This window comes from Colius striatus, chromosome 19 (genome assembly GCF_028858725.1).
Source record: "Colius striatus isolate bColStr4 chromosome 19, bColStr4.1.hap1, whole genome shotgun sequence".
Lineage (NCBI taxonomy): Eukaryota > Metazoa > Chordata > Aves > Coliiformes > Coliidae > Colius > Colius striatus.
This window is the reverse complement of record NC_084777.1, coordinates 2,940,121-2,962,342: the sequence shown is the minus strand read 5'-3', so window position 1 is coordinate 2,962,342 and position 22,222 is coordinate 2,940,121. Positions and strand designations below refer to the sequence as shown.

The 22,222-nt window shown below is 54.0% G+C and overlaps 3 protein-coding genes across 12 annotated transcripts in view; 2 read left to right on the top strand and 1 right to left on the bottom strand.

Annotated features, from left to right (window-relative positions):
- Positions 1 to 85: 85 nt before the first annotated feature.
- Positions 86 to 12,668, top strand: CARD9 (caspase recruitment domain family member 9). Of its 7 annotated transcripts, none has more exons than XR_009820034.1 (13): positions 86 to 1,866; positions 2,585 to 2,805; positions 3,832 to 3,969; positions 4,348 to 4,673; positions 5,162 to 5,341; positions 5,523 to 5,675; positions 7,402 to 7,527; positions 7,635 to 7,826; positions 8,436 to 8,477; positions 9,032 to 9,077; positions 10,488 to 10,558; positions 11,282 to 11,428; positions 12,155 to 12,235. XR_009820034.1 is itself a non-coding variant. In XM_062011264.1 (13 exons), the coding sequence occupies exons 2-13, from the start codon at positions 2,622 to 2,624 to the stop codon at positions 12,249 to 12,251; spliced, it is 1,635 nt and encodes a 544-aa protein (XP_061867248.1). In that variant the 5' UTR covers positions 86 to 1,866; positions 2,585 to 2,621; the 3' UTR covers positions 12,252 to 12,668. The 7 variants fall into 7 exon arrangements, 6 of the variants coding, with proteins under 6 accessions (XP_061867248.1, XP_061867250.1, XP_061867249.1 ...); XM_062011264.1 differs by having other exon boundaries at positions 5,526 to 5,675; positions 11,282 to 11,364; positions 12,155 to 12,668; XM_062011266.1 differs by having other exon boundaries at positions 5,523 to 5,660; positions 11,282 to 11,364; positions 12,155 to 12,668.
- A 132-nt stretch (positions 12,669 to 12,800) lies between these two features.
- DNLZ (DNL-type zinc finger) lies at positions 12,801 to 14,103 on the top strand. The gene is made up of 3 exons (XM_010205335.2): positions 12,801 to 12,990; positions 13,153 to 13,292; positions 13,816 to 14,103. The coding sequence occupies exons 1-3, from the start codon at positions 12,802 to 12,804 to the stop codon at positions 13,985 to 13,987; spliced, it is 501 nt and encodes a 166-aa protein (XP_010203637.2). The 5' UTR covers position 12,801; the 3' UTR covers positions 13,988 to 14,103.
- A 1,573-nt stretch (positions 14,104 to 15,676) lies between these two features.
- GPSM1 (G protein signaling modulator 1) overlaps positions 15,677 to 22,222 on the bottom strand; it is a 69,363-nt gene continuing 62,817 nt past the window's right edge. For all 4 annotated transcript variants that reach the window (XM_062011751.1, XM_062011754.1, XM_062011752.1 and 1 more), the window contains 3 exons: positions 19,995 to 20,133; positions 18,185 to 18,393; positions 15,677 to 17,477 (listed from right to left, as the gene is read on the bottom strand). In XM_062011751.1, coding sequence (XP_061867735.1) covers positions 17,271 to 17,477; positions 18,185 to 18,393; positions 19,995 to 20,133 — 555 coding nt within the window. In that variant the 3' untranslated portion in view covers positions 15,677 to 17,270. The remainder of the gene's footprint in view (positions 17,478 to 18,184; positions 18,394 to 19,994; positions 20,134 to 22,222) is intronic.

Below are 22,222 nucleotides of genomic sequence, written 5' to 3'. Positions count from 1 at the left end.
TAAAAATTACTGCTGTATTCTGTGAGGGGGTTTTTCTCCTCCTGGTAAATAGTGCTTTCAGTAATGTGTGTATGAGTGTGATTGCTAATGAGAAAAATGAAGTTTGCAAGCTGCATCAAAACCCAGGGGGAGTGTGGAAAATGAATATGCATGTGGCTAAAGCTGCACCATTGAATTAGCCTTGGATTCTTATCTTGAGTGTTCCCCAGCCTGCCCCATAAGCAAAACACTGAAACCTCCCTTGTTTCTTCATTCATAAACCTGCAATGTCTGTCTTGGGAGAGGTGCAAGGCTACCTGAGTCAAAGCTGGTCAAATCTGGTGGGGAAATGCTGCAGAGAGCTTCCTTCCACTGCACTGGCCAAGCTGCTGAGAGGGCAGTGGGGAGTTCAGAGCACTGTGAGGGACAACTCTTCTGGCTGACCTGGGGACACTGAGTACCAACAGTGCTGCCATTTGGGTGTTCAGACTGTGGAGCAAAAGGGATGATTTTGCAGTGTTTTTTCTCTTGCACTGTGCTCTCTTTTCCATAAGCCAGCATAGGAACGTTTTCCCAAGGAACCTGAACTGCCAGAGAGTTCTGGGAGCTGTTCACCATGAGGCACTGACACTACATGTGATCTGTGCTCTAAATGGTTGTTGTCCTTTGCAAATGCCACTTGAGAGGTGCCCTGGTAATCTTACAGCTTGTGAACAAAACTGTAGAACCACAGCCAGGAGCTGGTCTTGTTCTTTTTCAGGATTAAACTGATCTGTTACTGCAGAACTAAACTGGTCAATTAGCAGCCACTCTGATTGCCTTCAGCAAGGCCAAGAGAGGTACTGCATCTTTTCTTTAGTGTACAGCTAATTTAATGCCTGAAAAGAAGATAAAGAATCTCTGAGCATCTCTGCCCCACTCCCAATGCTAACATGGAGAAACTCTCCAGAAACTTAGAAAGCAGAACAAAGAGTGGAGTGGGAAGCTAATGGGAAGATGTGTCATGCTGCCATGGTATCGGGGCGGGCATGTGCCTGAGACTTTTTTTAACACAGACTGTGAGTGAGTTCTTGTTGCAGCTACAGTTGTGGGGCTGTGGGAAGGCGGGGAGGCAAGTCAGAGATATGATGTTGATGCTTAACTTCATCACAATGCTGCTCCTTTAATTGCTGTTGGAGCCACAGCCTGTAATTTGGGAATCGTGGGTTATGTTCTTTGCTTTTGCCAAGACTTGACTCCCTTTCCCTCAAAATACTGAGTTGTCATAATTAAGCCTGAAGCTGAAGGACATCCAAAATTAGAGGCATCATTACAGAAACCATCCTTTTCAGCTGAGCTCTAAACCAACAGAGAGTTCTTGCTGCCACCTGCTCTCCTGTGTAAAGATGTGATGTTAACAGCTGAAAGGCTGTTTGAAGGGCCTCTTTCTTCTAACTCTGTGGCTTGTTTTGTCCCTTCAAATCACACCTCTGCCTGTGGCCTTCACTCTGGCTTTCTCACCACTACACAAAGAAACTTTCTGGACTCTAGCTGGTACTTCAGTGGTACAGGTTGGAAAACAAAGGCAGAATGAGTCTGCAGTCCCTGTGTATGTTGTGCTGCTGACTCCCAGGACCATGAGGTTTTTCTCCTCCCCTGTCACCCATTTTGACTTCCTCTTTTTCAAGAATCTGCCTCTTTTTTTTTTCCTTCCCTTTCCCATCACAGAGCAAAGCTGAGTAATTTCCCCTTTTCTCTCTTCTCTAACCAGTTTTGTTCCTGGAACAGTCTTTGCTCTAGAAAATATATAAAGGGATGCTGCATCCAAGACAAGTTTTCTCAGAGGCAGGACACAGATGAGTGTTGCTAGACCAGGAGAGGAAACAAAGGAGGCTTTTGACTGCACAGGTTGGTCCATGTCATGCAGCATGGTTTACATTAAGGGGGAGGAGTTGTTTGTTTTATAGCTCAGAGGTTAGGATGTGGTGGTCATTAACAGGGGAGTGTAATTTTGTAATCTGCTGGGGCTGGTTTGATGTCAGGCAGAGCAGAGTGTTTTCTCCATGATAAGTAAGGATTAGTTCCATGTTAGTCCAGCTCATTAAAATGAAGTGGCAATGGATTGTGTGACAAGTGTGTGCTGCTGAAAATGTTTGGAGTCTTTATGCTGGAGCAGGAAAACAATGAAGGTCAGTGGGGTGTGTTGTTGGTAATCTACAGTTAGTGGGTTTTCCTCTGTTCATGGGGCTCTCAATGACTTGTCTGTCACCAGTGGACCTATTGCCAAGTTGTTAACTTTCCTCTGGCAGTGAGGTCTGGGAGGTGATCAGGCTTTGGTGACTTCTGTTCTCTCACATCAGTGCTCCTTCACATGTGTGGCAGCAGCACTGGCAGCAGCCTCACAGCTACTGACATCTCCATTTGGGTGCCACGCTGTCCTTTCAGGCATGGTGTGGTGTGTTGCCATGTCCTGAGGGTGTTTTGCCAGTGCTGAGTTGCAGAACACACAGATGTGTTCCTGTATCTCAAAGCCCCTTTCCCCAGCCTGTTCACATACTCGGTTCCACCGCTCCCACAACCCCTGGGGGCTCAGAGCCTGCTTGTTTTCTGGCTTTGCTCTTGCCAGACAGGACAGCCCTGCTCCCTGACACCTCTCACTCACCATGCTGGAAGAAGACAGCGACGAGGCGTGTTGGAGCCACCTGGAGAGCTTCCGCGTGAAGCTGATCGCGGTGATCGACCCGGCGCGGCTCACGCCGTACCTTCGCCAGTGCAGAGTCATCAGCCACGATGATGAGGAGCAAGTCCTCAACGACCCCAGCCTGGTGATGCGCAAGAGGAAGGCAGGTGGGTGACAGGCAGCCCCCTGGAGCCCCCTGTGCTTTGTCTGCCAAACTGGAGCAAGGGGATGATGGACTAGGGGCGAAGGAACATCACTTGCAGGTTACCACCTGCCCGTGTTTAGGCACAACCACTGCAGGCACTGCTGCTGCAGCTCCTTTCCCCTTCTCCCTTAATGCATTCCCAAGCACAGAGAGTGCACAGTGTTCAGCCTCTTGGTGTTCTGCATCTCTAGATCAGAGTTGCCTGGGTTTGACCCACGGGGCTGTTCTTGTGTAACAGTTTTGCAGGAGGATTAACTCAGCATGTCTTGTCCCTCAGCCCCATCTGGAGGGAATGCTGACAGCACATTGAGTAAATTCTTTGTGATGGTTCTAAACAGCCTTGGTCTTGTTCCAGCCAGAGAGAATGACAGAATTCATTATACTATTAGTAACACATCCTGGATTGGATTAGCTCTCACTGATAAATTACTGAGGGTCACTGGAATAACCTTATTTTCCCTGTTTTCCAGATTGAGAAAGTGGGGGACACAGGAAAGAGGCCCCATGGGCTTAATTTGGTACAGAGTATTTCTAGACAAAGTAAGGAACTGAGTTCAGAGTCCTTTTAGTCCAGGCTCTCAGGCTGGTCCCTGCTGCCTCGCTAGTTATGCCTCATGTTCTTACACAAATGGACCTTGGCTCCCATATTTGCCTCTGATATTTGGAAGCAGAGCCTCAAGCTGCAGAAGCTGCCATGGTGCTGTGTTTTAACTTACCTTTGCTGTAATTACCAGGATAACAGCAAGTGCTCTCCTGGGATCTGCTTTTTGTACCTACTGCAGCAGGAGCTAGCTACAGGGGTTAAATTTTAACCGTGCCTTCACAGTTAAAATGCTTCTGTAAAGTTACTGGGCAGTGGCTCAGGATTGGCTGTGGGGCTGCATCTCAGGGGCTTCAATCTGCATGTGGAGAAAGTGGAGCAATGTTTTGTTATGTCAGAAATAGGTGATAAATAAATGAGTGGAATGTCCTGTTGCTGCTCTTTCAGGTGTTCTTCTGGACATTCTCCAGCGAACGGGACGCAAGGGCTTTGAGGCATTTCTGGAGAGCCTTGAGCTTTATTATCCACAACTGTATAAGAAAGTAACTGGCAAGGAGCCCAGCAGGGTTTTCTCTATGATTATAGGTAATGTTTGTGTTCTGAAAAAACAGCTCTTTGTTTGGTGTTGCTGTTCAAGTTAAGGGGGGATCCACCTCTGCCTTTATCTCTCCCTGTCTCTGGTGAGCGTTCCCTGGCGACTTCCCTGGGTGCTTTGGAAGGGTGAAGGGCAAGGATGGCCCTGCTGCCTGGCATCACAGCATCAGTTCTTCCTTCTGCCTTTTCTGACAGTGACACTGTGGTGCAGAAAGGTCCAGAGCAGGGGGGATCATTTGATCACATGTTGTCTGCAGGGCTGGCCTGCTCCTGCCTGGCATGTAATGGTCCTGAGTGACGGGTGGGAGGGAACCCGTGCTCTGTGTATGTCCAGGGGACAGATATGGCTGACACATGCCCACCCCACAGACACAGCTGGGGAGTCAGGGCTGAGCCAGCTCCTGATGAACGAGATCATGAAGCTGCAGAGCACCGTGCAGGAGGAGCGGCGCAAGGCCCAGGAGCTCACGGTGTGGCTGCAGACCAAGGAGGACACGATCAGAGAGATGTGGGTGAGGGACAGCCTGCTGCACAAGCACCAGGAGCGGGCACACAAGATGAAGGAGGAGAGGGACAGCCTGAGCAAGGAGCTGAGGAAGTGCAAGGATGAGAACTACAGCCTGGCAATGAGCTATGCCAAACAGAGCGAGGAGAAGAGTGCTGCCCTCATGAAGAACCGGGACCTGCTCCTAGAGGTCAGTCACCCTTCCCTAAAGCTTCTCACCTGATCCCTGGAAGGCTTGTCTTTGCCAGGCATGGTCTGCACTAGTCCAACATGAGCTTCTGTGCATCTGACATGGAATCATAGAGCAACAAGGGTTGGAAGGGACATCTAGAGAGCATCTAGTCCAACCCCCTGCTAAAGCAGATTCACTCAGATCAGGTCACACAGGATCCAGGACCATGCAATGTCTTGGTGGTACTTAGCTCAGCCTAGTAGGCCCAAGTGATGCTGTGAAGAATTAACAGTCCATCCCTCATTGAAGGAGACTGGTCCCTCTCACAAGAGCAGCATGTTGTATGTGTTCAGCAGACAGGCAAGACTCTGGTCCCCAGAGCACGGCGCATCCTGACAAAGCCAGGGAGAAGCTTAGCCCATGTACATCTGGTGAATGGAGTGGGAAGTGCTTTTGCAGGCCTGAGATTTCCCTTTATTACTGACAAGCTCTGAACCCTCTTGTAGATCGATCACTTGAAGCACAGCCTCATGAAGGCTGAGGATGACTGCAAACTGGAGCGGAAGCACACGCTGAAACTGAAGCACGCCATAGAGCAGCGCCCAAGCCATGAGGTGGTGTGGGAGATCCAACAGGAGAAGGAGCTGCTCTTGGCCAAGAATCAGGAGCTGGAAAACACCCTCCAGGTTGGTGGAGGTGGCTGGATATGGACTCTGATGGTTGTTTGTGGCAGCCAGGGCAGCGATGGGGCTGCACCGAAGATTGGATCAGCTGTGGCCTGGCTCTCCCAACTCAACCACACAGGCCCATGGGAAGAGAGTTAATGTGGAGTTCGATGGTTGCTCTGTCTCACCTTTTTTTGTCCAGCAGGTTGCCAGGGAACAGAATTTGGAGAAGAGCCTCTCCAGTGAGACCGTGGAGAAGGACTGTAGCCAGATGCTGGAGGAACGGCGGGAGCTGGTGGACACCATTTACAGCCTTCGCAAGGAGCTGCGGCGAGCGGAGGTGCTTCAGGACAAAGTAGGGGATGCATTGCAGGCTCCTGCTGAGGGCCAGGGGGTGAGGCAGGCAGATGAGGCACCTGCAGTGCCTTGCCTCTGGAGCAGAGGAGCTGCTCAGGAGCAATCCTCACTGCTCCTATTTGTGTGCCCTTTGTTGTTATTTTCAACGTGTGAAAGGTTTTAGCGTGTGAATGTTTTAGCGTCCTGTGCTGTGGCGTTAGCTGTTCATCCTTGTGTTCACAGTCCCTGCCTCAGCCTTGGAGGGTAACAGGACCCTTTATCATCACTGACAGCTCAGATACATATACATCCACATTAGCACCTCTCCTAGTCATGTACCACCCTTCTGGCTGGCCTTGCTCCAGCTGATCTGGCTGAACCCTTATGCTGTGTGGAAGACTGGCCATGGCAATCTGTGGCACAGAGCAGACGTTGTGGGAGTCCAGCTCAGGCTCTGCCCACAAACAGGGTGTCATGGTTTGGCCCAGCTGGCACAGCAGCACCACGACAGTCTCTCACTCAGTGCCCCCATCCACCCCCACCCTCATGAGGATGGCAGAGACCCCAGTGAAATGGGAGGAAAAAGATCACCAAGGTTGTTGTGGATGGAGACAAGGGCAGGGAGGGCTGGCTGCCAGTTATGGTTCTGGGCAAAACAGACTCCAGTGCTTGAATTAGAGGAAAGGAGAAAAGTTTATTCTACAAGAAACAGAACAGAATAAAAGCAAAAAGGGAGCAGGATGATGAGAAAATTACAGCCAGCACTTTAAGCTCTCCCTCCCCCAGCCCTCCTTTCTTCCCAGGCCCAGCTCACTGCTCCCCAGATCTCTCCCTCCTCCCCCCATCAACGGCTCAGGGGGACAGGGAATGGGGGATGTGCTCAGTCTCTCACAGATGGCCTCTGCTGCTCCTGTCTCAGAGGTGACGACTCCCAGCATTCCCCTGCTCCAACACGGGGTCCCTACCCCGGGACACAGTCCTGAACGAACTGCTCTGGTGTGGGTTGTTCCCAGCAGCTGCGGCTTCTGCCCATGCAGGGTCCCTCACACGGGACACAGTCCTTGGTGAATATCTCTGGTGTGGATTCTTTGCCATAGTTGCAGTTTCTGCAGTTGCAGGGTTCCTCTCTCGGGACAAGGCCTCTTTTGGGCATAAGTTGTTTGTCATGGGTTCCTCCCCACAGTTACAGCTGTGGATATTGGGTCCCTTCCTTGGGACATGGCCTCCTCTGGCCATAGTCACTGTCCCTGGCTCGGGGCCTTTAACGAAGTGAATTGCTGCCCCTGGTCTGGGGCCAGCTGTAGCAAAATGAGTCTCTGCCCCTGATGTGGGGTCTTTAAAGAAATGAGAATAAATCTCAGCTTCACCAGGTCTCTCCATAGAATGCAGGGGAGTCTCTGTTCCAGCACACCTCCTCCTCTCTTCCCTCACTGACCTTGGAGTCCACATGGTTGTTTCTCTCACTGTTCCTACTCCTTGCACCACCACCAGCCAGAAGAAGAAGAAGGGATAGAAGAAGGAAGAAATAGGGAGAAAATGGAGGAAGAAACCTCCTCTTCTGGCTTCTTCTTAAAAAGTGATGGTGGAGGCGTCTCATTGGCTCAGCCCCATCAGTGGGTCTGTCTCAGAGCTGGGGAGAGTTGTGAGCAACTTCTTACAGGAGCCTTTACAGCCCCTTCCCCCTTACCAGAAAAGGCTGTCATGTCAAACCATGACACAGGATGCTTTTGACCTTGTCTCCACAGTATGCAGAAGAAAAAGAGATGCTGGAACTACAGTGCACGTCTCTGAGAAAGGACTCCCAGATGTACAAAAAACGGATTGAAGCCGTCTTGCAGCAGATGGAGGAAGTGGCTTCAGAAAGAGACCAGGTGATCAAGCAACTCCTCTTGGAGCTGCTGCTAATCCCTGCCTCGCTGCCTGAAGTGGGCTGTGAGCCTGCAGGTGCTGCTGTGTGACGTGCTGTCCCTCCCGCCAGGCGCTGCTGACCCGAGAGCAGTTCTACCTGCAGTACTCCAAGGACCTGGTGGAGAGGGACTCGTACCGCAAACAGATCCGGGAGCTGGGGGAGAGATGTGATGAGATGCAGCTGCAGCTCTTCCAGAAGGAGAGTCAGTTACTGGCCACTGAAGCCAAGCTGAAAAGGTTGCAGCTGGAGCTACCCACAGCGGTACGGCTGCGGGGTTGGGAAGCTGAGTGTGGGGCTGGAGTTGGCTGCCCTGAGGCCTTTGCGCCTGACCACCTGCAATCAGCAGGCAGTGGCCGCTGCCATGAGATGCAGGACTTGATTGTGCCTATCATAGAATCATGGAATGGTGGGGGCTGGAAGGGCCCTGCAGAGCTCACCCAACCCAACCCCCTGCTAAAGCAGCGTCCCCTCGGTCAGGGGGCACAGCAAGGCCTGACGCTGGTCCCAGGCGTGGATGAGCTGCACTGATGCCAGCCGTGGCCTTCTGTGCTTGCATTTGGAGCATGTCCAAAGATGATGAGGGGATTCCTCATCCACCAAAGAGTGAACTCTATTTAGAGACTGTGTATGAGCCATTTGGATGAAATAAGAGCACGGTGTAAGGGTGCTAAAGTTTCTGGAATGAAAGTAGATATGCAGAGGCTTTTAAGATGGCATCTTGGGTACTTCCTCTGAGTGGTCAGACAGGAGGGGAGGAGGGAGGAAGTCCACACTTCTCTGTTTTCTGGAGCTTTACAGTCTCCTGTCTATTCCCTTCCTGCAACTTCCTCACTCATGAAGAATGATTAATTGACACTGATTTTATTTCAGACCTCTGACCTGGATGACGCCTCCTCCAGAGATTCCCAGGAAGTGAGTAGGGTCCTTTGTTTACCTTTTACTTTCTTCTGGGATGCTTTCAAATTCCTCACTTGTGCTCAGTCCTCTGTATAACAGTAGCTTTCAATCCATGGCTCAGGCTCATGTCAGTGATACCAAAGTACAGAGGCAGCAAAACAGAGCAGTGACAGAATCTCCCCATGTGCTGAGATTTCTAAGTGCAGGACACAGTTATGGTGTTAGTCAGCAAGACTGGTTCAATCTGTTAGTTCTAACTGTCTGGCAAATATAAGTCTTACCCTGAGGACACCTGTAGTAAAGAGTTTTCACTCAGTTCACAACTTCAACATGGAAAGGATTGTCACCTCTGAGGCTAAAAACATCAATGAGGCCCAAGGAACTGGATCTGTTCCTGGCAGATCCATGAGTAGATCTGTGACTCAGTCTCCTGTTTTGTTACAGTGAGATGCACTAAGGAAAGGTCAGTTCTACATGTCCTGTTTCTTACATTCCTCCATCTGTTGCTGGCTGCTGTGTGAGACAATAAGGGGGGATTCTCATGTTCTTGCTTTGTTTCTGTCCCGTAGCTTACTCCTCATGGCCATCTGGATGAAGACACACCACTGACTAAAAGTAAGGCTTGTCTTGGGGAAGCATAGAGTAGAATTTGAGAGAGGATGGGCCAGTGTTTTGGGAGAGGATGCCCAGGAAAATACATTGATGGGCTTTATTTGTAGTGGAGTTTGGCTGGTGACTCCCACTTGTGAGAGCAGCTGCTCAGTGGGGTGTGTGCTTGGCACCGAGCAGGGTCTGGAGATGACTCTGAACAGAGGCTCATAAATCAGGGCAGTCTGCCATACCCACCACCTTGCCCACCTGTACAAAGGACATCAAGTGCCCAGATGCTGGAACAGTGAATGCTTGTGAGGCTTTATGTGAGAGAAACAGCTCTACAGGCTGTGGTTTTACTCCATGTCTCTCAAAGGTTCTTTCATGTAGCTCAGTGACCTGGGAGAAGTGGTATCATGAGACCATCCCAGGACCTTGAGTCTCTTTCTTTTGAGGTAAACTGTCTGCTCAGTGTGTCCAGGAAAAATCACCTGATGCCTTTGAGAAACAGCTCCTGGGTACCCTCCCCCTGCCTCTCCCTTACATTTGTGACACATTTCAGAACAGAACAAACATCTTTCCACTCCAGCTGGATCATGTAGCTTTCTTCAGGGATTTTTCCCTCCCCTCTTCCCTTTTATGTTGCAGGCTGTTTTCACAAAGCAGGAGCAGGCAGTTAACTCTGTCACTGGCTCTGCTTGTGTGGCATCCCCTGTGGAAATGATTCAGCAGCGTGGAAAGGAATTAATAGGCTCCTCTAAGAACTCGAATTTCTCTTTCAAAACATGTTGGGAAAGGCAGGGGAGCAGCAGAGCAGAAGACATTTTCTGTTTTGATCTCCTGGAAGTGATCTTTTCTTTCATTGAGATGGGAGATTTTTCACCAACACTGATCCAAAAAGCCCTTTATTATTCTATCTTGCTCAGCTCAAAACCATGGACCATGGTATGTGCTCCCTGCCCTGGGAGTTTCACTGAACTGTGGTCTGATGGGAAGTGCCTTGATGCACACAACACCTGTGAAGGGAGCAGGGACAAATTATGGTTAAAATGGGGATTGACGTGATTTCTTGTGGTGGCCTTTCACCTGGTGATAGCTTTTACTGATGCTGAGCAGAGGTGCTGCTGTGCAAAGGTTCCCTTTGCTCCTGCATGAGCAGTAGCTGGAGAGCTGCTGCCTGTCTGAGCCTGACAGGGAAATCCATTGTCCTAAGCACGATTGAAGGCTCGAGTAAATGAGAAGTGACTCGTGTGTTGATCACTGGGCTGGATTCTCAACATCTGGAGGTTGGTTTCAGTTCTGTTCTTGGCTCTGTGTAGTGCTGGACAGCTGTTACATCATAGCCTTTGCTGTTTCACCAGCTGGCAGAGGGAGAAGTTCCTTTGCAATGGCAACCATGACTCAGGCTGTGTTTTCTTTTTCCCATGCTCTCAGAAGATTGCCCTGAAGGACAGACCCAGGAAAGCAGCACTCGAGAGAGCTGTCTGCCTCCAAAGTCACCCAGTGTAAGACAATCTTTGTGGGCTCTTCTTTACCGTGGCTGGGGTTTGTGGTCTTTAATGTTCTTGTCAGTGATGGGTTTGCCAGCTTTGAGAAGGATGTAAGCTTCTCAGAGACACCACTTTTGCAAAATCTGAGCACTTGGGTGGAGAGTTGACCCTCCCAAAAGGGAAAGCTCTGAACAACAGGACACTTCTGGTGGTGATTTCTCCATCTGTGCCTAGAAATGTCTTCTAATTACTTCCTGGCCTTCATCTCTGGGTGTGGATGTTTTCAGTTAATTGTGTGCAGTATTTCTGCTGGTACAGGAAACAGAATCCCAAATGTACAAGTGGGAGGGAATAAAGACTGTAAAGCTACATGAAACATGTATCTCACCATCCCTCACATGATAGTGGGCAGCCCAGAAACAGGCACCCTGTACTTCATTTTGCAGGCCCTGGCAGGAGCAGGGACTGCAGTGGACTGCTTCCCTGGGTGCAGGTTTTGGGAGGGAACAGCTGGTTTTGGCCATCTGAAGGCATAAGTTCCCTTTCTTTTTGGCCTCTTTCATTGAAATGTGAAATGATTCCTTGCACACACAAGTCAGGGAGGAGAAATGACCAAGCTGGGTGGTGTGCAGCCTTTTACCCTGCACATGCAGTACATCCTTTGCAGAGCAGGTTTGCACCCCTTGGATTGGATCCTCAGAGGAATCCACTTCGTGCCTGTGTGGGGTTTTTTTCCAGTTCAAGGAATGTGGCTTAGCCAACGAGGAGCTGGCAGACAAGGAGCGGAGGAGGATGAAGGACTGCTTCGAGCGTTACCGAAGGTCTGGACTTTAGTAAGCAGGAGCCATTTCTCCATACCTGTGGGACTTAAGTGATTAGCTTCTTGTATGTATTTCCTCTCTTCTGTCCATCCCCTCTCCCTAAGCCTGAATCACAGAGGGCATACATTCATTACAGTTCTTCTCTTCAGGGGCTCATGCTCCTAGCTGAACTGCTTGAGGCTCCTGTTTTAGCACAGGGCAGCAATGATGGCACTTGCTCTGGGCCATGCAGATGGTTCCACAGGAGGGAGTGGAGGGGGTCTCCAAAGAACTGCTACTTTAATAAATTTAACAGATTTCTCCCATGTGATTGAAATCCATCTGACAGTCACTGTCTGTCCTTGACATACTGCATCCTCTTCAGATGCTCTTGTTTGAAGGCCCATTCTCCAAATGCCTGGTGTGTTCATGGATGCCAGCCTTTATGGAGCATGAGACCAATAAAAACCTCGTCAAACATGGACATTAGTTCTAGCATCAGATAAAAGTGCCCCTGCTGGCACTGTAAACTACTGTTCTGCCTGTTGGCAATACTGTTTTAATTAAAGAAGGGACTTGGGGTAGGGTTGCTTGTCTTCTTCAACTGCATATGAACAACAGACCACACTTCAAGAAGTGTGAGAATGCCTTCATCAATTTAGACCAATTATTTTTAACCCTTGCTACCAGTTGTGGCTTTGAGGGCGTGAGCATCTTGTTCGATTAAACACAAAGTGCATCCATACACACCTTCAACTGCCCCTTGCTTGCAGAAAACACCTGAAAGTGAAACATCTCATCCTGCTTTCAGAAAAAGAGCCATGAGGAGGGTGCTGAAGGAGCAGCACCACGAGGCCGACTGGGACAACACCACGGGCAGCGACAACACCGACACCGAGGGCTCCTGAGGCCAAGGGAAACGTGTGCCTGGGCTGTCCCCAGCTGTATCTGTCTGCCAAGAGCCTGCTTGGGTTTTAAGATCATCGAAATGAACACTTAGGAGAAGCTAATGTTTGTGTTGGTGGTGTCAGAGCAGCAGACGCCCTCCCTGGGCAGCCTGGGCCGGGGCTCCCTCACAGCAGAGATATATCTCTGTATGTTTCAGTGGCACGTTTTGTGTTTCGGCTGGTGTCCGTCCCCCCTTGTCCTGTCACTGGGCTCCACAGGAGCACAAGTGTCGCCTCATCCTCCTGCCGCTCAGCCTTTGGGGACCCGGATACTTATACAAGGAGTGTTCATGTCGTTTGAGGGGCTGCATGTCAGGAGGAGAGACGCCTCCATGCACCCAGCGCTCTAATAAATAACTGTCGGCTTTCTAAACGATAGAGATGGTTTTGGAGAGCGGCTTTTTTTGGTTACAGACCGCGGGCCGCGCCCTCACCCGCCATGGCCGCTGCCCGCTCCCAACATGGCGGCCGCCGCCTCAGCGCCCGCCCCCGCAGCGCGCGCGCCGTGGCCATGCAGCGCGCGGCGCGGGCGGCCCTGTGGGCTCTGCTCCTGCCGCGGCGGCCCCGCCGGCCCCTGCCCGGCCCGCGGCCCCTGCCTCTGCCCCGGCCCGGCCCGCTCTCCCTGCCCCGGCCCCGCCGCTGCGCCTCCAGCGCCGCCGACACGCGCCCGCAGCACTATCGCCTGGTCTACACCTGCAAGGTGTGCGCGGGCGTGTGGGGAGCGGCCGCCGTGGCCCTTCAGCACAGGCCGCCCAACGCATTTACAGGGGAAAGACACCTTGTAACCGCCTCAGCGGCGCCTTTATTTCGCAGCAGCTTTTGTTCCCGTGGTTGTAACAGCCCCTTTTGTTTGCTTTCGTAGGTGTGCCAGACGCGATCCGCCAAAACCATCTCCAAGGCCGCCTACCATCACGGCGTGGTGATCGTGACGTGCCCCGGCTGCGGCAGCCACCACGTCGTGGCCGATAACCTGGGCTGGTTTTCAGACCTGCAAGGAAAGAGGTAGGTCCCTGGCAAGGGGCTGCAGGGCTGTGACTGCGTCCTCCGGAGCTGATACGGCCTTGTCTTTGCTGCTTTTAGAGTGTGGGATAGAGAAAAGCAGGTTTTTTGCTGCGTGTGTTTCAGTTTCATCTAGTTGTTGGTAAAGCACAGACCTTTATAATCTCCTGCAACTGGCCTGTGGCTCCCAGGGGTCCAAATAAACACAGGAGCATCCTGTTGTGCCTCAGGGGTTCTGCTGCTTACCCTCAGGACATGTGTTTCAAACGTGGACCCCTCTGTGCTGCTGAATTTCAGTGATTTCTGACTCCCTGAGCTACCTTTAAAGATTCCTGTTCAGCTGTAATTGCTAAATTGTGCTCTTAATGGATGAAAATAGTTCCCAGAAGGTTTAGGTGGTTTCATGTGCTTCCCAAACATGCTCGTGTGTGATTCACTGCACAGAGTTCATCCTGAGAGCAGAGCTCTCACCGACTCCTGGGTTCAGCCTTGGCTGTGGTGTCACTGTTTCCAAATTGCTGTTAAGGAATATCGAGGAAATCCTGGCAGCCAAAGGAGAGAAGGTGAGACGTGTGGCTGGTGAGGAAGCCTTGGAGCTGCTTCTGGAGAGCTCGGCAGAGACGGGCTCTGGAGGTCAATCCACAGAGGGAGAAGGTGGGGAAGCTCTCCCAGACACTGGTGGGAAGGGACAGACCTGACCCATGGGACTGGTGGAGTTGTGCTGATGGCAAGAGAGAGACTCTTAACCTTAATTTACTGATCTCAGTGGGAAATGTCTGTGTTTAAAATAAACTCAGGCACTTTGTGGTGTGTCTGTCCTGTGTGGCTTTGCCTTTGGTCAGGCTGATGGGTTCAGAGATGCAGTGTATTCTCCGTGGTACCTGTTCTGCTGATGCTCAGGCACGTCTCAATGTGTGAGGAGCTCCCTTTGCTGAGGACAGTGATTGTTCCTGTGCTTTGGCCTAAAAGGAGGTGCAGCTGGAGCTGATGTGTTCTGGCCCAGCCCAGGTGTTCCCCAGTAGCAGTGGGTTGCAGAGCAGCTGATCAGGAGGCAACTGCCACCACCTGAGAGCTGGGTCCTGTGAGTTTGCAAAGCCAAAGACCCCAGGAGGGTCAGATCCAGCCCTTCACTCACCTGCTCCTTCTTTTGCTTTCCCACTGTCATCTTCCAGTTTTGCTTTGTGCCTCTGGGGTCAGGGCTGAAAGTTCTCTGTATTCATGGCTTATGGTGTGAGCTGCCCTGTGCCCTGCCAGGAGGGAGGCTGAGGTGCAGGGGCTCACTTTCTGGGGCTGCCTGACCCTCCCTGGCTCTGCTGCCTTTTGCTGCCTGTGTATGTGGTGCAGTGTGGTGTTGTGGTTCCAGCCTGACAGGCACCAAAGCCCCACAGGGCTGGCCAGGGCCTGGCTGCTCTGGGCTGAGCCTCTGCAGGCAGCTGAGGAGCAGTGGCAGCGTGAGGCTCTGGGGAGCAGGGAGGTAAATGCAGAGCCTCAGCCCTGACGTGAGCTGGCAGATGAGCAGTACAAAACCACCCTAATCCCCACGTGGCACGTGCACAGCTGAGGAGGAGAGTGCAGTGCCCTGTGAAACTGCTGCTTTTTGAGTGTTCCTCCTCACCTCCAGCCCTGCATGGGGACAGCACCCTGCAGCCTGGAGAGCATGTGCTAGGGACACAGAGTCAGGGCTTCAGCTCAGTGCTGTGTGTGCCCAGGGACACGGGCCTCTACCCCATCACACACAGCCATGTGTGTCCAGGCACTCAGAGGCCTGACAACACCTGCTGAGGAGCCTGTGGCTCTGTTCATCTTTGATCAGGACTGGCAGGGGCCAGCACAAGTTAGCCAGGCGTGGGAAACCCAGCTGGGACTTGGCTTTATCCTCACAGGGCATCAGCACTCAGTCCCACTTTGTAGCAAAAGCTGCTAAGGGCCTCTCCCTCCTGCTGCCCCCGAGCCTGGGGAGTGAGGCTTTGCCACTGCATTGTGTCTGCCCCGAGGGCCGACGCCGGGGCTGGGCCAGCCCCTGGAAACCAGACACAGCCTCTGGGGCGGGCGCCGTGCAGGCAGCGGGCTGTGGCCCAGCTGAGCCCCTGGCCATGGCCTGAAAGGGACAGAAATGCCAGTCTCCTTGCCAGGCTGTTCCTCTGTCCTGTTGTCCTGGTAACCTCTGGGTTTGGGCATGGCTGGGGGCAGAGAACACTCAAGGCTTTGTGCCTCCACGGCCCCTCTTTGCCAGGTGGCTGCTGCCCAAGAGCCCCACAACACTCCTGCTGGCACAAGGTTTGTGCCTCTCCCTCCCCCCTCACCCATGCTGATGTCCCCCAGCCCCAAGGGTCAGCATTAGCTCTGCTGGTGGCAGCTGAGAAGTAACAGAAATGAAGAGTTGCCACTGAAGCTTAGACACAAATATTTATTAAGCACAACCTCGCCTTGAGCTGTTTCTAATATATTAATTCATTTGGCAGACTATCTTCTTCTTTTTTTTTAGAAAAAAGGTACCTGTGGGTTGGAAATTCCCCATTAAAAGGACATTTAGCAAATGCACATGTAAAAAATAAATAAGCTCATACATTCAAGTATATGGCAAATCATTGTAACACCTCTGAAAGCTCAACGGGCAGGTTCCAGTTCACCGCCACTGAGAGCTGAGCTGCAGCTGCTCCGGTCCTCTGCCTCTCAAAGGTTTCCTCCTGGGCACAAACACGGGCAGGGGCTGCCTGGGCAGCTTCTTCTGCCCCTTCTCCAGGGGTGTGGGCAGCCCCAGGCCCGGGGGTAGAGCTGCAGGACGTGGGTGATGCAGCCGCTGCTGCCCGTGTCTGCAGGCAGGGTCACTGCCCCATGAGCAGCACCACTGCTCTGAAAAGTCCTCCTGCTGGCTGGAAAGGTTTTCATCCGCTGGATTTCCAGTGGAAAGTGCTGATTTGTTCTCTGCAGGAACACATCTGCTTTGGCAGAGCTCATTGCTGGAGTTTCTGAAGTCCACAACAGCAAAGACAAAATGCTTCCCCTCCTCAAGCCCACCTGCTGCTCCACTCCCTCCTCCAGCTGTTCCGAAAGGGGGAGGGATGACAGGGAAGGTGGGCTCCTGTGGTTGGTGTGGGGTGGGACTGCCTTCCCAGCCCTTTTTCCCCCTCCCAGCGAGGGGACAGGGACAGAGGGGGCAGAGCTGGGGGAGCTCTGTGCTGGGGGTGCAGTGAGGGGCTGTTACCCGACAGCAGTGGGACACAAGCAGCAGGAGGGGCTGGTTCTGGTTCTCCTGCTCTGGAAGCGTTGCCTCGGGCACACAGCTGCACACAGGCCTGTCCTGCACCCACCTTCAGCCCTGCAGCAGCAGGAGCCAGGAGCTGCCCACGGGTGCTGAGCAGGGGGCTGAGCCCTTCCTGGGGTGTGAGGCAGCAGCCAGTCGGGCTCAGGCCCCGGCTGGAGCCGGAGCTACTGCTCCACAGGGACCCCAACCCACTTTGCTCCTGCTCAGCAGTGCCCGTCACAGCTCTCCCAGGCCTGCACTGGGAGCAGAGCTGGCACAGAGTCCTCCACAGACCTCAGACCTCAGCTGTGTGGGACTGTGACTGCAGCTGGGGCAGAGGGAGGCTTCAAAAGGACTTGGGCTCATTTCCTCCTGTAGAAAGAGCAGAGCTGAGCCAGACCTTCCAGGGAAGCATCCAGAGCAGTCTGTGTCACCTTGTGGTGTGGGCAAGGCCAGGAGGGGCTTCCAAAGGAAACCAAGACATCAAGGCAGGAGTTCAGTGCCTGCCCTGGGCTCCTCCTGGGGCTGATGACACGAGTTCCTGGAATTCAGGTGACAAGGGGCTGCCAAAGTCGCCTTTGTGTCCCACCCCCGAGTCCCTGCCCGTGGGAGCTCGGCCGCAGGCTGTGCCCGTGCAGCGGCTCCCGGCCTCCAGCACCTGCACTGCTCTCGCTTCCTTTTCCTTTTTAAAACCCAAAATGAAACCAAAACACCCCCCCCAAGGCCAACCCCAGCTCTTAGCTGGAGCCAGGCCTCTGCTGCTGCTGCTGCTGCTGCTCCTCCTCTGCTGCCTCGTCCTGGGCCGAGGCCAGATCCACCCGCTGCTCGTCCATGCGCTTGGCCTGCACGCGCTGGATGAGGCTGAAGAAGTCTTCATCAGGCATGGTGGGGCCACGGGGGATGGAGTCTGGCGGGGCACAGCGCTGGTCGTCTATCCTGGAGGACTGCAGGGGGACGACAGGCATCAGCACCCACCCCCCGTCCTGCCCCCAGCGGGCTGGGCCAGGGCCCGAGAGGCGCCCGAGCTGCAGCGTGAGGGAGGAACCCGGGGGCACATCACAGCCTCAGAGCAGGGGAAGGAGCTGCAGGCCAAGAGCAGAGCTGCAGGGGAGGGGAGCTGCAGTGTGAGGCAGGGGCACATCACAGCCTCAGAGCAGGGGAAGGAGCTGCAGGCCAAGAGCAGAGCTGCAGGGGAGGGGAGCTGCAGTGTGAGGCAGGGGCACATCACAGCCTCAGAGCAGGGGAAGGAGCTGCAGGCCAAGAGCAGAGCTGCAGGGGAGGGGAGCTGCAGTGTGAGGCAGGGGCACATCACAGCCTCAGAGCAGGGGAAGGAGCTGCAGGCCAAGAGCAGAGCTGCAGGGGAGGGGAGCTGCAGTGTGAGGCAGGGGCACATCACAGCCTCAGAGCAGGGGAAGGAGCTGCAGGCCAAGAGCAGAGCTGCAGGGGAGGGGAGCTGCAGTGTGAGGCAGGGGCACATCACAGCCTCAGAGCAGGGGAAGGAGCTGCAGGCCAAGAGCAGAGCTGCAGGGGAGGGGAGCTGCCGGCTGCAGCCGCTGCCAGCAGGTCAGTGAGACCTGCAGATGGCATCAGCCTGTGTGGGAGAAAGCGTCCCCCCCGTTCTGCCGAGCAGCCCGCGCAGCCCAGCCCGTACCTGACACTTCATGAGCATGTTGAAGAACTCGTCCCCGGGCTCCTGGGCGTCCCCCTCCACGCGCAGGTGCCCCAGGTTGTTGTGTGTGATCCGCAGCCCGGGCAGGTTGCCCACGTTGGCGCGTTGGTCATCCAGCCGCCTGCTCTGGGAGCTGGCGATGAGATCGAAGAACTCCTCTGTCTGCGGAGATGCCATCAGGGAGGACTGTGCTGGGAGAGGAGCACGAGGCAGGGTCAGGCTCTGCCCACGCCACAGCCCCCGAGAGGGCACTGCGCCGCTCATTGCGTGACCAGGGGCCTCTCCTCCCTCTCCCTGCGTGGGGCAACAGCAGCAGCCCTGAGGTCAGGCACCTTCTGTCCAGCTCACAGCAGAGCGAGTGGGGCAGTGTCTGGCCATGGAAGCACTTCACAGGTAGTGCTTGGTGGAAGGAGCCTCTGGGCTCCCAGCAGCTTCTGGGCAGCAAAGAGGCTCCCAAACAGCAGCCACCGTGCTGGGGACAGGGAGCAGTGAAAGAAAAGGTAAGAAACCCATCCCTGTTGGTGTTACTGCCCCAGTGAGCACAAAGCACACAAGCAGAGGGTGCCCTGAGCCCCCCGACACGAGCTCTTCCTAGAGCCCCAGCTCATGGAGGTGCAGAAAACACACAATCTCAGTGCTGATGCACAAGTGAGTTTCTTCCCCTCAGCTCACAAAGCAACCTTGAAAATAACAGGTCTGAAAGGCTCAGAGACCGACCAAGAGCTGAGCAGAACGTGCCAACTGGTAATTCTTCAGAAAGGTTCGTATTTTGTGCTCAGTCTCCTGAATTCTGCAGCTGCTGGAGCCCAACACGCTCCTGTAGGACAAATGTGTCTCTTGAAGAAGTGCTGCTCCTTCCCACACTATTTTTAGAAGCTAAAAACCTGCTCATCTCACAGCCAACCTGCCTTCCTGCCCCAGCCTGACCCCACACTGCTCTGCTCTCGCTGCTGCCTCTTCAGCCCCTGCTCCTGGCACTTCTCTGAGCACCCTTAGGCTGTGGCTCTTGGCAGCCTTCAGGGATCTCCTTCTCTCCCCTCTGTACTTCATGTTAATTTGCCAACCAATAAACAAACCCATCAATTGCAATGAACTGCTCTCAGTCCTGGCTGATGGGGCTTAAGCAAAGTGTGACCTGCACATTTCAGTGCTTCTCTCCAGCTTGGTTTCAACAAAGGACCTCACCACTGCATCATCAAAGGAGCCCAAGCCCAGACCTGAGCTGTCTTTCCTGTCCTGTCCCATCTGTTTGTCAGGCAGCTTCCTCAATTTATCCCTCTTCTTCCTACAGCGAGCTCGCTGTCTGCCTGCTGCAGCTCCCCACTGTTTATCCATCCCTCTGTTCTCACACAGCACCTATCACCACAGCAGCCAAGAACTCTACAAAGGCCAGAAGTTTTTACTCCATGGCAACAACAAGAGAGGAACTGACAATGCTTTAAGCGGCCTGTGAGAGCCCTGCCCCAGCTCCTCAGGGCTCCCTCAGCAATGACCATCAGCATCTTCCTCCTGGAGGTGCTGGCAGAGCAGAAGTGCTGGTGCCAACCTCCCTGTACACAATGCCAGACCCTCTAATGAGCCACACTGAAGAAACCCAAGTCTGCTTGGTGTGTCTGTCCCTGAGCCCCAGCTTCACCTTCTCCAGCCTTTCCCTCGGCAGCCACTAACACGAGAACGTTCCTTCCTTCCTTGAACACCCAAGATTGCCACAGAACTGCCTAAGTTCAGGCAGCTGAGGCTTGGGGGAAGCACCATCCCGCAGCTGGCACCCCGCAGCCCCAGCGGCACTCACAGATGCGCTCGCCCAGCGCGGCGGCAGCCCCGGCCGGGCCCTCCTCCAGCGGGCAGCGCTGATCGTCCATCCGGCTGCTCTGGAACTTGCTCAGCAGGTCAAAGAAACATTCCTCATCCGAAGGGCTCCGCTTGATCTTCTGCAGAGAGGAAAGGAAAGTACAGAAGAGGCTCAGAAACAGCCCCAAACTCACTCCAGTGGCCTCTCCTGCCTGGCCGAGCCCTGCAGCCTGCTGGGCTCACTGCTCTGGCCTCCTGGCTCTGAAACCATCTCTCCCTTTGTCTCTCACCACCCTCCAGTGTGGACAATCTAACAGCATCCCAGACCACAGGCAGAGCATCAGCGGGGTCCCCCCTCCTGCAGGAACACAAGAGGGAGAGAAGCACCTGGGGAGAGCTGCAGCCCCTCCAACAGCTGACCCCAGAGGCTCTGGGCACTTCCACAGCCCGAACCAGAGCTGAGCCCCACGCAGGGCAGCCTCGCTGCTGCAGTGTCCTGAGGGCTCAGAGCAAAGTGGAGCTGAAAGGGAAGAAGGGAGGAAAGGGAGCAGCATCCCTCCTGGCACAGCTCCGCGGGGCAGAAGAGCTCCTGGGCTGTGCAGGGCTGTGCTCAGAGAGGGACCGTGGTCAGGAGCCTGAGGAACTGTGTGGAAGCTCTGGCTGAAGGGTTGTTGGTGAGTGCCCAGCTGAGGCTCAGCTCCAGCTTGGACATGCCAACACTTGGCTCTGTGTTCTAACCAGCTAAATTTAACCTTTGCAGGCCACTGCCCCTTCCACCCCTCGTGCTTGCTGCAAGGAGCTGCTCTGTCCTCAGCACACGGGTAGTAACGATCACCCAGCTGCACAGGCCACAGAATTACAGCTTCTCGGGAAAACTTCCTGCACAAGAGCCCCAAATAAGCACCTTGCCCTAGACAGGGATATATTTAAGTCATGCTGCAAAAAGGTTCATCCTCTAAGAGCCTTTCAGAAGTGCTGCACAGTGTCTGGTTCCAGCACAGAGAGGGACCACGGGCACTGTGCTGGGAGACAGAACCCAGACACCCTTTGGAGTGGCCAGTGCAGAGGAAATGGGCTCAAGTTGCCCCAGTGAGGGTTTAGATTGGAGCTGAGGCAGAACTGTTTCCCTGAGAGGGGTGTCAGCCCCGGTGCCAGGCTGCCCAGGGAGCTGGGGGAGTGCCCAGCCCTGGAGGGAGCCCAAAGCCGTGGAGCTGAGGTGCTGAGGGCCATGGGGTAGTGGTGGGCTGGGCAGGGTGAGGTGAGGGGATGGACTATAGAAGCTTCAGGAGCTTTAACAACCTAAATGAGTCTATGAACAGTAAATCTTTCTGAGGAGCCACCTGGAACAGAATGTAAGACAGCAAGGAGGGGCATCTGGCAGGCTCAGGAAGGGTCTCTGCCTGCAGAGCTGGTCCCACCAGCTGCTGGAAAAATACCACAACACAAACCAACCAAAAGCTCCTACAGTTGGGTCTGCCTGAGCTACCTTCAGCATGGGGCTGGGGAAGGGGCTTGGGTCCCTCCTGGGCAGCCCTGAGGGATGGAGAGCAGGTGCAGGAAGGGATCTCCTCGGCTGTTCTTGAAGCAAAACCCTTCACACAGTGCTGCTGGCGGCCACCCCGGTGCCCACGAGCCCTCCCTCTCCTTCCATGGGTGATGCCATGCCCAGAGGAAAGCCCTTCACCGGGGCAGAGGCCCCCAAAGCCCTTCAAGGGGCTGCAACAGCGAGACGCTTGTGCTGACAGGGTTAAAGCCTCAAGTTGGATTCAGTAAATGAAGGAAAACAATTTTGCTGTGTGCTAAGTGAAGCAGATGAGATGCTCTCAGCTTCTATTTAGGGCAGAGTCAAAATTAGCAGCGGGCCAGAGAGGAACATTATCAATGTGGGAGCTGACTGGGGAGGGGAAAAACCCCTCTCACCTCTTTCCACGTGCTGAGCTGCTAATGAAACAGCGGCTCAGATGGACCCTCCAAGCCAGCAACAGTTGCACCTTGGAAATCAAAGCTGGCTGGGGCTTGAGCTGAGGATGCTCTACATCCATCACAGCTCTGCTGGCTTGTGTGACCCCAACTGCAGGCTGGAGAAGGAAGGTGCCTCATTCACACCAAACCTCCCTCCAGCTTCCCCATGACTGTGCAGAGTAAAGCAGAGCAGCCCCAGCCCCACGGGAGAGGTTCTGCCTGGCAGGGAGCAGCTGGGGGGCTCAGGGGGGGCTTCTCCCCTGGGTG

What these genes read in the sequence shown, in the direction of transcription:
- CARD9 (XM_062011263.1), top strand. Translation starts at nt 2,622, where the DNA reads ATGCTGGAAGAAGACAGCGACGAGGCGTGTTGGAGCCACCTGGAGAGC. An exon ending in GATGCGCAAGAGGAAGGCAG is followed by an intron (nt 2,806 to 3,831) that starts GTGGGTGACAGG and finishes CTGCTCTTTCAG; the next exon opens with GTGTTCTTCTGGACATTCTC. An exon ending in CCTCCAGAGATTCCCAGGAA is followed by an intron (nt 8,478 to 9,031) that starts GTGAGTAGGGTC and finishes TCTGTCCCGTAG; the next exon opens with CTTACTCCTCATGGCCATCT.
- DNLZ (XM_010205335.2), top strand. Translation starts at nt 12,802, where the DNA reads ATGCAGCGCGCGGCGCGGGCGGCCCTGTGGGCTCTGCTCCTGCCGCGG. An exon ending in GCCTGGTCTACACCTGCAAG is followed by an intron (nt 12,991 to 13,152) that starts GTGTGCGCGGGC and finishes TTGCTTTCGTAG; the next exon opens with GTGTGCCAGACGCGATCCGC. An exon ending in TCAGACCTGCAAGGAAAGAG is followed by an intron (nt 13,293 to 13,815) that starts GTAGGTCCCTGG and finishes ATTGCTGTTAAG; the next exon opens with GAATATCGAGGAAATCCTGG.